Source organism: Ictalurus punctatus, chromosome 9, assembly GCF_001660625.3.
Source record: "Ictalurus punctatus breed USDA103 chromosome 9, Coco_2.0, whole genome shotgun sequence".
In the NCBI taxonomy this organism is placed as follows: domain Eukaryota; kingdom Metazoa; phylum Chordata; class Actinopteri; order Siluriformes; family Ictaluridae; genus Ictalurus; species Ictalurus punctatus.
Genome location: NC_030424.2, coordinates 22706216 through 22718277, shown reverse-complemented (window position 1 = coordinate 22718277; position 12062 = coordinate 22706216). Strand labels below are relative to the sequence as shown.

General features: G+C 37.0%; 2 gene segments (V, D, J or C); both read right to left on the bottom strand.

The window, feature by feature from the left end:
- Positions 1 to 87: 87 nt before the first annotated feature.
- On the bottom strand, positions 88 to 665 carry LOC124628515 (T cell receptor beta variable 30-like). The segment is given in 2 exon segments: positions 88 to 469; positions 551 to 665. Coding segments are annotated over 2 exon segments (405 nt in total).
- Positions 666 to 2303: 1638 nt separating this feature from the next.
- LOC124628472 (T cell receptor beta variable 30-like) lies at positions 2304 to 3193 on the bottom strand. The segment is given in 2 exon segments: positions 2304 to 2944; positions 3027 to 3193. Coding segments are annotated over 2 exon segments (405 nt in total).
- Between the last annotated feature and the right edge of the window lie 8869 nt (positions 3194 to 12062).

Below are 12062 nucleotides of genomic sequence, written 5' to 3'. Positions count from 1 at the left end.
ATAAAAACATACAAGTTTGACTAATCTGACTGATTCTTTACTGTGATAAAGGGTGCACACGAGCAAACATAGCTGTGTTCCTGTCAATCAAGGTCATGTGGCCTCAGACAGTAGTCCTAGTCCTAATGAACAGTTGTGGTTTTTGTACAGCTCTGTGATGACACTGGGATGCTGTGGGGACTGGCTGCACAATACCACACTGCAGAGCCGATCTCATTCAGTCCTTCAGACTCCAGAACAATATGAAGCTTATCAGGTCTACGAGATTTAAACTGACCCTCACTGGATGGATTCACTGAACCAGCACTTATAGAGTAGAATACCAGTGTAAACCCTTCTGCAGGAGTCCAGCGGTACCAGTAAAGATATGGGTCATTAGTACCACTTATGGCACAGGAGACCTTTAGTGATGATCCTTTTGAAAGAACCAGGTCCTCTAGGTCCTGATGGACCTGTATGAGCTCTAAACCTGTGGCGATGAAAATAAATGAGTTCAAATACTGTTGTAAAAGTTCTCAGTAATGCGGAACTAATAATGTTATTAGCTTACATGTAGTCGAAAGCCAGTTTGTTGTCAGAATAAAAAGAGTTAAATGCAAATGCATCATTTTATGTAGCAGAACATACAGCTTCAGTTGTAGTAACTACATATGTAGGACTCAGTGCTGAAACAGACTGATACGTAGTAATGGGGTGGGACGCTTTTGCTACTTCCCCCTGCATCACAGCTGCAGAATTACATACGCATTTGTTGATCTCAGATCACTTTTTTTTTTCTTTTACAGTTCCTGGAAATGTTGCATATAAACTTAGCCAGCCAGACCATTTCTACAGATTGAAATTAATCATGGTGCTTTTCGTGTAGTTGTCTTTGTTATCCAACATCACATTACTTTGTCTTGAATCTCTGACAGAAAAACACCTACCACATGTCTTTATTTCTATGCAGAATAGTAAATATTATGTGAAAATAGACATTGCACAATGGAGTATAGACAACATTATAAGTTAACATGAAGTCAATAGCCATTGTACTGTCAGAATCAACACATAAACACCTCATGATGAGTAGTGCAACATACAGTGCATTAGCACTGGTTAAGTGCAGAGATGCATTGTTACTGGCTATGGGGTGGGACCCTGTGTTTGCTCAATGTGTGCCATGTTGAGAATTGCATATGTAAATTATTTCTCAGACTATTGTCTGTTTCAGAGTTTCTGGAATCCATCTTAGGACAGTAATCATGAAAATCAGGATATTTTAGAGAAAAATGTATATGCTAGATTTTGTCCAAGTTTTGTTTATTGTGGAAAAGAGTGTGTAAAGTACTAAATAATGATTCTTACTTACATTTTGATATTGTTTGAGGTATAGACAATGCCAATTTTTATTCTGTGTTTTGTATAACAAAACATTTTATGTAATTGTGATTGATGAATGTGACTCATCACACTGCAAAGAAAACATCATTAACACTGGAAAAATGTGTGCTGTGAGTAAACCAACTCCATGTCTATTACAAAACTTCAGTTTTATTGTTTGTTTGCTTCCTGTTGAATCTCTCAGCCTCAACATTTAGCCTACACACATAGACTCACTCCTTCAGACTCCAGAATTATTTAATGCTCATGAGGTCTGTTTGATTTAAACTGACACTCACTGGCTGGATTCACTGGACCATTAATTAATTCCGGATATAGAGCACGATATTGTCACTTTTTTGAGAATAGACAATTCCCGTTCCAATACCAACAATTTAATGTGATTGTGATTGATGAATGTGAGTGATGATGCGAATTTGGCAAACTGTTAATTTTATCATACTCTAACCCCAGGCTTTTGTTCCATAACAAGTGTGATGACACTGGAATGCTGTGGGAAATCGAACTCAGTCACAATCAGTCCCCAGAATCATCTCGGTAGATGATAGTCCAAAGCACTCCACCAGATTCACATAAACCTGTCTTACTCACCAAAAAAATTCTGAAATGAAAGCCACTGAATAAGGTGCTACTGTGGGATCTGGACATGTTCTTCACAATAAAATGTTCTCAGATTACAGTACCGTTGCTGTAAATTTGTTGTTACCTCAAAAATAATGCAAAGTAAAGAATATAAATAAATAAAAAGTAAATAAAAGCAGGTTTTATTTAATTATTTGTTCTTAAAGTACTAAAAAAGTTCGAAAAGTTCTATAAAAAAAAAAAAAAAAGGTTTTTGTGTTAAAAGTTGCTTGTAATTTTGTATTCATTGCTTTGCATAGAAACAATATCATGTGAATGTGACTGATTAACATGATTATATAGGGGAAAATCAGTAGCTTGGAAAAAAGCAACACTGGAACAAATATGAGCTGTGAGAAAAACAAACACTTTCATCTCTGTTACAAATCAGAATTTCTTGTTTAATTGTTTGCTTGCTTCCTGTTGACTCACTCACCCTAAAATGTCACACTACACTCATTTATTCGCATTCACTGTTGATGATGGAAACACATGACTACATTAATTACAGTCATGCTTTGCTCAGTTAAGGTCCTGTAATCTTAACCATGTGAAATGCATCCAAAAAGATGTATTTGACAGTAGTCCTAGGCCTACTGAACAGTTGTGGTTTTTGTACAGCTCTCTGATGAGACTGGGATACTGTGGCTTCTGGCTGCACAGTACCACACTGCTGAGCCGATCTCACTCACTGCTTCAGACTCCAGAACCATCTGAAGATCTTTAGGTCTGTGAGATTTAAACTGACCCTTACTGGCTGGATTCATCACCCCAGTACCCACTGAGGTGAACACCAGTGTGAACTCTGTTGATTCATTCCAGTGGTACCAGTAGAGATTTGGATTACTTATTCCGGTTATAGAGCAGGAGATCTTCAGTGATGATCCAGGGGAAAGAACCAGGTCCTCTGGTTCCTGATGGACTTGTATGATCTGCTGACCTGAAATTATGAAAATTAATTATTAGAGGTTTGCCATTTAAACAGTTCAGAATGATCTTGTATGATGACATTATAATCTTACATCCACTCAAAAGCCATTGTACTGTCAGAATGCAGAGACTCAAACACAAATGTCTCATATTAAACAGTGGAACATACAGTAGTACTGATTAAGTGCTGAAATAGACTGTTACTGGTTGTGAGGTGGAACCCTGTACTAGCTCAACCTCTACTAGGGGAGGAGGATTGCAAATGAGATTATACATCAGAGCATTTGGTCTTTCAGAGTATCTGGAAGCCTCTTTAGGACAGAGTATCAAAGAAATCAGGATATTTTAGAGCAAAGCTTTGCACTATTTTCCAGGAGACTAAAACTGTGCCATTGTTAGATGATAATCCAACACACTCCTCCAGATTCACATAAACCTGGTTTCTCACCAAATAATACACTTTTCACAAAGATTAGGTTTCTTTATTGAAACCCCATTAACGCTAAAGTGGACAGGGTTTTTTTTAACTAGATAATCTTCACTGCTGAACTATATCCAATTCACTGACATTTGCAAAGGTACAACATATTTATTACTCTCAGCTTGGAAAGTGAGATTTCCCAGTACATGTGAATCGTATCACTCACATCAATTAATAATAGCATTACAGAATAATGCAATTTACTCTTAGTGAAATAATTGTACGGAATTGTGACTGATTAATGTAATTGACCTAACTGCAATATTAAATGTAGGGTTACTTGGGAAAAAGTGTCTGGAACAAAAATGAACTGTGATAAAGGGAAGGGAATGAGAATTTCATTTTGTGTTTGCTTGCCTTCTGTTGAATCTTTGAGTCTGACAACTTAAACCAAATCTTAGTCTTAATGACATGCTGTGGTTTTTGTACAGCTCTCTGATGACACTGGGATGCTGTGGGAACTGGCTGCACAGTACCACACTGCAGAGCCGATCTCACTCACTGCATCAGACTCCAGAATGATCTGAAGCCAATCAGGTCTGTGAGATTTAAACTGACCATCACTGGCTGGATTCACTGAACCAGTAGCAAAAGAGGTGAATACCAGTGTGAACCCTGCTGTCTTGTTCCAGTGGTACCAGTATAGGGTAGGAATACTCAAGCCGGTTATAGAGCAGGAGACCTTCAGCGATAATCCTTGGGAAAGAACCAGGTCCCTTGTGTCCTGTTGGACCTGTATCAGCTGCATGCCTGTAAATATAAAAAAATGAATTAGCTTAATATTACTGTTGTAAAATTTCTAAATAATACTGAATTAATCACATTATTAGCTTACAAATATTCGAAAACCAGTGTACTGTCAGAATAAAAAGAGATAAATGCAAATGCATCATGATAATTAGTACAACAGACAGTAGCAGTTGTAGTAAATAGGGCTCAATGCTGAAGCAGGCTCTTACGTACAGTAGCAATGGGGTGGGACAATGTGCTAGTTCACTCTGCATCACATCTGGAAGATTACATACGCTGCTGTTTATCTCAGGAGGTTTTTTTTTTTTTTCCAGAGTATCTGGAATCCAGGATATCACTCACAGGAAGAAAAAGAAAAAAGATTTAAAAAATAAATTAATTAATTAAACAACCCTCTCCAAGCAAATAAACTGCTTTAGATCATTTTCTTGATAATAATCCAGTAATGGGTCAGCTTTAGGCTCCTAGAAGACTAATTTTGCTCTGTAATAAACTAGTACTTGACAACATCTATGATACTATAAACAATAACACACGTTTTATTTATTATTTTCTTTATTGTTTTATTAGAGCTCGTTAAAATTCTGGTGGGCATTGAACTTTATATGTTTGTCAAAAATATATTCCTAGCTATACATAAATTGAAAGACTTTAACAATTTTTTAATTTAGAAACTTAAAAGAAATATAAAGGAAATAAAAGATTGATGGGGGAGTTGCAAAATTGCAGGCTGCATTAACTACTAGGTTCTTTCATTGAAGCAAACATGTGACTTCACAGATCTGTCAAGCCTCCATCAGTTAAGGTCATGTGCAGATGAACAATGTAAAATATTATACAAAACTGAATATTTGGGCATAAACCCAGTCTTAATGAGATGTTGGGGTTTATATAATCTTTTATTGGGGCGGCTGTGGCTCAGGTGGTAGAGTGGGTTGTCCACTAATCATAGGATTTGCAGTTTGATTCCTCACCCACATGACTCCACATGCCGAAGTGTCCTTGGGCAACACATTTAAACCCAAGTTGCTCTTGATGGCAAGTTAGCGCCTTGCATGGCAGTTCTGCTACCATTGGTGTGTGCGTGTATGGGTGAATGAGACACAGTATAAAGAGCTTTGGATAAAAGCGCTATATAAGTGCGCCATTTTATATACAGCCCTGTGATAACAATGGGATGCTGTGGGGAATCTGAAGCACTGCTTTGGATCGTTTTCTTGAATAAAAATCCAATAATGGTTCAACTTTAGGCTCCTAGAATACAGTGGCAAATTTTGCTCCAAAATAATTTAAGATAGTACTAGCGACTATGATGCTTAAAGCATGAAATTTAATTATTATTTTCCTTTTCATTTTATTGGGTGACCAAGTCATTTGAGTGGAAACTGTACATGTTTTTGTTTTTGTTTGTTTGGTTGTTTGTTTTGGAAAATACATTACTTAGCCATTAAAGGCTTTAATATTAACACAAAGGGACGTTATCAAACTTTAGAAAAAAAAGATTAATCGGAACAAATGCAGACTATAAAAGCTGCTAGATTCTGGGAATAATGCAAACGTGATTTCACGGGTCACAGGTTATGTGATATTCAACAATGTCATTTTTTTTAACTGTATATTTGAGCATAAACCCAAGCTTAATGACACGTTGTGGTTTTTGTACAGCTCTCTGATGACACTGGGATGCTGTGGGAACTGGCTGCACAGTACCACACTGCAGAGCCAATCTCACTCACTCCATCAGACTCCAGAATGATCTGACGCTGCTCAGGTCTATGAGATTTAAACTGACCATCACTGGCTGGATTCACTGAACCAGTAGCAACAGAGGTGAATACCAGTGTGAACCCTGCTGTCTCGTTCCAGTGGTACCAGTATAGGTTAGGAATACTCATGCTAGTTACAGAGCAGGAGACCTTCAGCGATGATCCTTGGGCAAGAACCAGGTCCCTTGTGTCCTGTTGGACCTGTATCAGCTGCATGCCTGTAAAAAAAAAAAAAAAAAAAAGTATTAGCTTAATATTACTGTTCTAAAACTTATAAATAATACTGAATTAATCACATTATTAGCTTACATATATTTGAAAACCAGTGTACTGTCAGAATAAAAAGAGATAAATGCAAATGCATCATGATAATTAGTACAACAGACAGTAGCAGTTGTAGTAAATAGGGCTCAATGCTGAAGCAGGCTGTTACGTACAGTAGCAATGGGGTGGGACAATATGCTAGTTCACCCTGCATCACATCTGGAAGATTACATACGCTGCTGTTTATCTCAGGAGGTCTTTGTTTTCAAAGTATCTGGAATCCATGATATCACTCACAGGAAGAAAAAGAAAAAAGAAGAAGAAAAAAAAACCCTCTCCATACCAATAAACTGCTTTAGATAATTTTCTTGATAATAATCCAGTAATGGGTCAGCTTTAGGCTCCTAGAAGACTAATTTTGCTCTGTAATAAACTAGTACTTGACAACATCCATGATACTATAAACAATAACACACGTTTTATTTATTATTTTCTTTATTGTTTTATTAGAGCTCGTTAAAATTCTGGTGGGCATTGAACTTTATATGTTTGTCAAAAATATATTCCTAGCTATACATAAATTGAAAGACTTTAACAATTTTTTAATTTAGAAACTTAAAAGAAATATAAAGGAAATAAAAGATTGATGGGGGAGTTGCAAAATTGCAGGCTGCATTAACTACTAGGTTCTTTCATTGAAGCAAACATGTGACTTCACAGATCTGTCAAGCTTCCATCAGTTAAGGTCATGTGCAGATGAACAATGTAAAATATTATACAAAACTGAATATTTGGGCATAAACCCAGTCTTAATGGGATGTTGTGGTTTATATAATCTTTTATTGGGGCGGCTGTGGCTCAGGTGGTAGAGCGGGTTGTCCACTAATCATAGGATTTGCGGTTCGATTCCTCACCCACATGACTCCACATGCCGAAGTGTCCTTGGGCAACACATTTAAACCCAAGTTGCTCTTGATGGCAAGTTAGCGCCTTGCATGGCAGTTCTGCTACCATTGGTGTGTGTGTGAATGGGTGAATGAGACACAGTATAAAGAGCTTTGGATAAAAGCGCTATATAAGTGCGCCATTTTATATACAGCCCTGTGATAACAATGGGATGCTGTGGGGAATCTGAAGCACTGCTTTGGATCGTTTTCTTGAATAAAAATCCAATAATGGTTCAACTTTAGGCTCCTAGAATACAGTGGCAAATTTTGCTCCAAAATAATCTAAGATAGTACTAGCGACTATGATGCTTAAAGCGTGAAATTTAATTATTATTTTCCTTTTCATTTTATTGGGTGACCAAGTCATTCGAGTGGAAACTGTACATGTTTTTGTTTTTGTTTGTTTGGTTGTTTGTATTGGAAAATACATTACTTAGCCATTAAAGGCTTTAATATTAACACAAAGGGACGTTATCAAACTTTAGAAAAAAAAGATTAATTGGAACAAATGCAGACTATAAAAGTTGCTAGATTCTGGGAATAATGCAAACATGTGATTTCACGGGTCACAGGTTATGTGATATTCAACAATGTTATTTTTTTTTTATCTGTATATTTGAGCATAAACCCAAGCTTAATTACACGTTGTGGTTTTTGTACAGCTCTCTGATGACACTGGGATGCTGTGGGAACTGGCTGCACAGTACCACACTGCAGAGCCGATCTCACTCACTCCATCAGACTCCAGAATGATCTGACGCTGCTCAGGTCTATGAGATTTAAACTGACCATCACTGGCTGGATTCACTGAACCAGTAGTTACAGAGGTGAATACCAGTGTGAACCCTGCTGTCTTGTTCCAGTGGTACCAGTATAGGTTAGGAATACTCGAGCCGGTTATAGAGCAGGAGACCTTCAGCGATGATCCTTGGGCAAGAACCAGGTCCCTTTTGTCCTGTTGGACCTGTATAAGCTGCATGCCTGTAAATATATATATATATTTTTTTAATGTATTAGCTTAATATTACTGTTGTATAATTTCTAAATAATACTGAATTAATCACATTATTAGCTTACATATATTCGAAAACCAGTGTACTGTCAGAATAAAAAGAGATAAATGCAAATGCATCATGACAATTAGTACAACAGACAGTAGCAGTTGTAGTAAATAGGGCTCAATGCTGAAGCAGGCTCTTACGTACGGTAACAATGGGGTGGGACAATGTGCTAGTTCACTCTGCATCACATCTGGAAGATTACATACGCTGCTGTTTATCTCAGGAGGGGTTTTTTTTCCCAAAGTATCTGGAATCCAGGATATCACTCACAGGAAGAAAAAGAAAAAAGATTTTAAAAATAAATAAATTAATTAAAAAACCCTCTCCATGCAAATAAAATGCTTTAGATAATTTTCTTGATAATAATCCAGTAATGGGTTAGCTTTAGGCTCCTAGAAGACAAATTTTGCTCTGTAATAAACTAGTACTTGACAACATCCATGATACTATAAACAATAACACACGTTTTATTTATTATTTTCTTTATTGTTTTATTAGAGCTCGTTAAAATTCTGGTGGGCATTGAACTTTATATGTTTGTCAAAAATATATTCCTAGCCATACATAAATTGAAAGACTAACATTTTTTTAATTTAGAAACTTAAAAGAAATATAAAGGAAATAAAAGATTGATGGGGGAGTTGCAAAATTGCAGGCTGCATTAACTACTAGGTTCTTTCATTGAAGCAAACATGCGACTTCACAGATCTGTCAAGCCTCCATCAGTTAAGGTCATGTGCAGATGAACAATGTAAAATATTATACAAAACTGAATATTTGGGCATAAACCCAGTCTTAATGGGATGTTGGGGTTTATATACAGCTCTGTGATAACAATGGGATGCTGTGGGGAATCTGAAGCACTGCTTTGGATCGTTTTCTTGAATAAAAATCCAATAATGGTTCAACTTTAGGCTCCTAGAATACAGTGGCAAATTTTGCTCCAAAATAATCTAAGATAGTACTAGCGACTATGATGCTTAAAGCGTGAAATTTAATTATTATTTTCCTTTTCATTTTATTGGGTGACCAAGTCATTCGAGTGGAAACTGTACATGTTTTTGTTTTTGTTTGTTTGTTTGTTTGTTTGTTTGTTTGTTTGTTTGTTTGTTTTGGAAAATACATTGCTTTTAGCCATTAAAGGTTTTAATATTAACACAATGGGACATGATGAAACTTCAGAAACAAAGATTAATTGGAACAAATGCAGACTATAAAAGCTGCTAGATTCTGGGAATAATGCAAAAATGTGATTTCACGGGTCACAGGTTATGTGATATTCAACAATGTCATTTTTTTTAAACTGTATATTTGAGCATAAACCCAAGCTTAATGACATGCTGTGGTTTTTGTACAGCTCTGTGATGACACTGGGATGCTGTGGGGACTGGCTGCACAGTACCACACTGCAGAGCCGATCTCACTCACTGCATCAGACTCCAGAATGATCTGAAGCCAATCAGGTCTTTGAGATTTAAACTGACCATCACTGGCTGGATTCACTGAACCAGTAGTTACAGAGGTGAAGACCTGTGTGAACCCTGCTGTCTCGTTCCAGTGGTACCAATAAAGATATGGGGTAGCAGTACCAGTTATAGAGCAGGAAATCTTCAAAGATGATCCAGAGGAAAGAACCAGGTTCTCTGGTTCCTGATGGACTTGTATGACCTGCACACCTGCAATGGTGGAAATTTATTATTTGAAAGTTGTTTTTGAAACTGTTCTAAACAATGCAGTATTGCCAATATTATAAGCTTACATGAAGTCAATAACCATTGTACTGTCAGAATGTAGAGAATCAAGCACAAACTCCTCATGATGAGTAGTGCAACATACAGTATATTAGCACTGGTTAAGTGCAGAGATGCGTTGTTACTGGCTATGGGGTGGGAACCTATGCCTGCTCAATGTGTGTCACGTGGAAAATTGAATATGCAAATTACTTCTCAGACTATTTTATGTTTCCGAGTTCCTAGAAACCTTTGTCGGACAATAAACATGAAAATCAGGACATTTTAGAGCACCGTATGTGCCACAAAATTAAAACTTGGGCATTGTTGGATCATTGTTGGATGATAATCCAGAGCTCTTCACTAGATTCATATAAACGTGGCTATCTCACCAAAGAATAAAACTTTTGCACAGTCCAGGTTTCCTGAATGGTAACCAATGAAACATGTAAGGTGTTTTTGTGGAATCTGGACATGTTCTTCACAGCAAAATGCTCTCAGATTACTTTTACCTCACATTTATTCTCACCTCAAATACTGTAAAGTAGATAGATGTAATCCACAATTTGTTAATAAAGTGCTAAAAAAAAAAAAAAGTGGAAATTTAAATTTATTTATTTATTTTCTTGGGGGGGGGGGGGGGGGGGGTTGACGGACGGACATATTTTGTGTTTAAGTTTGCTTTTTGGTAATGTTATTAAAATATTATAATTTTGCATTCAGTGTTTTGTATTGAAACAATGTGATTGTGTCTGATGAATATTATTATATTGGGGGGGTGGGGGGGGGGTGACTTGGAAAAAGCATCACAGGAACAAACATGAGCTGTGAGTAAACCAACAACACCATCTCTGTTACAAAATGAAAATTTCAGTTTTAATGTTTACATGCTTCCTGTTGACTCTCACCCTCTCAAACTTGAGACTACGTTCTTCACAGTTTCTTCACTGTTTAAGCAAACACATTACTACATTTTTACAGTCATGTATCACTCAGTTCAGGTCCTATGATCTTCACAATGTGAAATGCATGTAAAATTGTCTATTTGAGAATTTCAAACTTAATGACTTTTTGTACAGCTCTCTGATGACACTGGGATGCTGTGGGGACTGGCTGCACAGTACCACACTGCAGAGCCGATCTCACTCACTCCATCAGACTCCAGAATGATCTGACCCTGTTCAGGTCTGTGAGATTTAAACTGACCCTCACTGGCTGGATTCACTGAACCAGTAGCTAGAGAGGTGAAGACCAGTGTGAAGCCTGCTGTCTCGTTCCAGTGGTACCAGTAAAGATACGGGTTAGCAGTTCCAGTTATAGAGCAGGAGATCTTCAACGATGATCCTTTGGAAAGAACCAGATCCCTTGGTTTCTGTTGGACCTGTATGAGCTGCATGCCTGTGATAAACAATTGAAATTAGTTCAATGTTGCTGCTGTAAATTTTCTCAATAATACTGAATTAATCACATTATTAGCTTACATATATTCGAAAACCAGTGTACTGTCAGAAAAAAAAGAGATAAATGCAAATGCATCATGATAATTAGCACAACAGACAGTAGCAGTTGTAGTAACTAGGGCTCAATGCTGAAGCAGGCTGTTACTTATCAGTGGGGTGGGACCTTGTGCTAGTTCACGCTGCGTCACATCTGGAGAATAATGTTGGTCTCAGGAGATGTATTTATTTATGTATTTATTTATTTGGTGGTTTCAAAGCGTCGGGAAGCCATGACAGGGTGTTATCATCCATAGGAAATCACACACACGCACACACACACACACACACACCAAAAAAAAAAAAAAAACCCCACCAAAGCACTCCAACAAACTCACATAAACATGGCTAGCTCACCAACAAATACAACTTTTGCAAAGGTCATGTTTCTTGAATGGTAGCCAATGAAACATGTAAGGTGGTTTTGTGGAATCTGGACATGTTCTTCACAGCTGAATGTTCTCAGATTACTTTGTACTTTACATTTGTTCTTCTAACCCTAAACCTGACCACAGAAATGTAAAGTAAAATTATTTATTCTGTGATTTGTTCATAAAGTACTAAAATAGTCTCGCCAATAATATCTTTTTTTAAGTTTGTGTTGTTTTTTGTAATGTTATTTCAAGACAATAT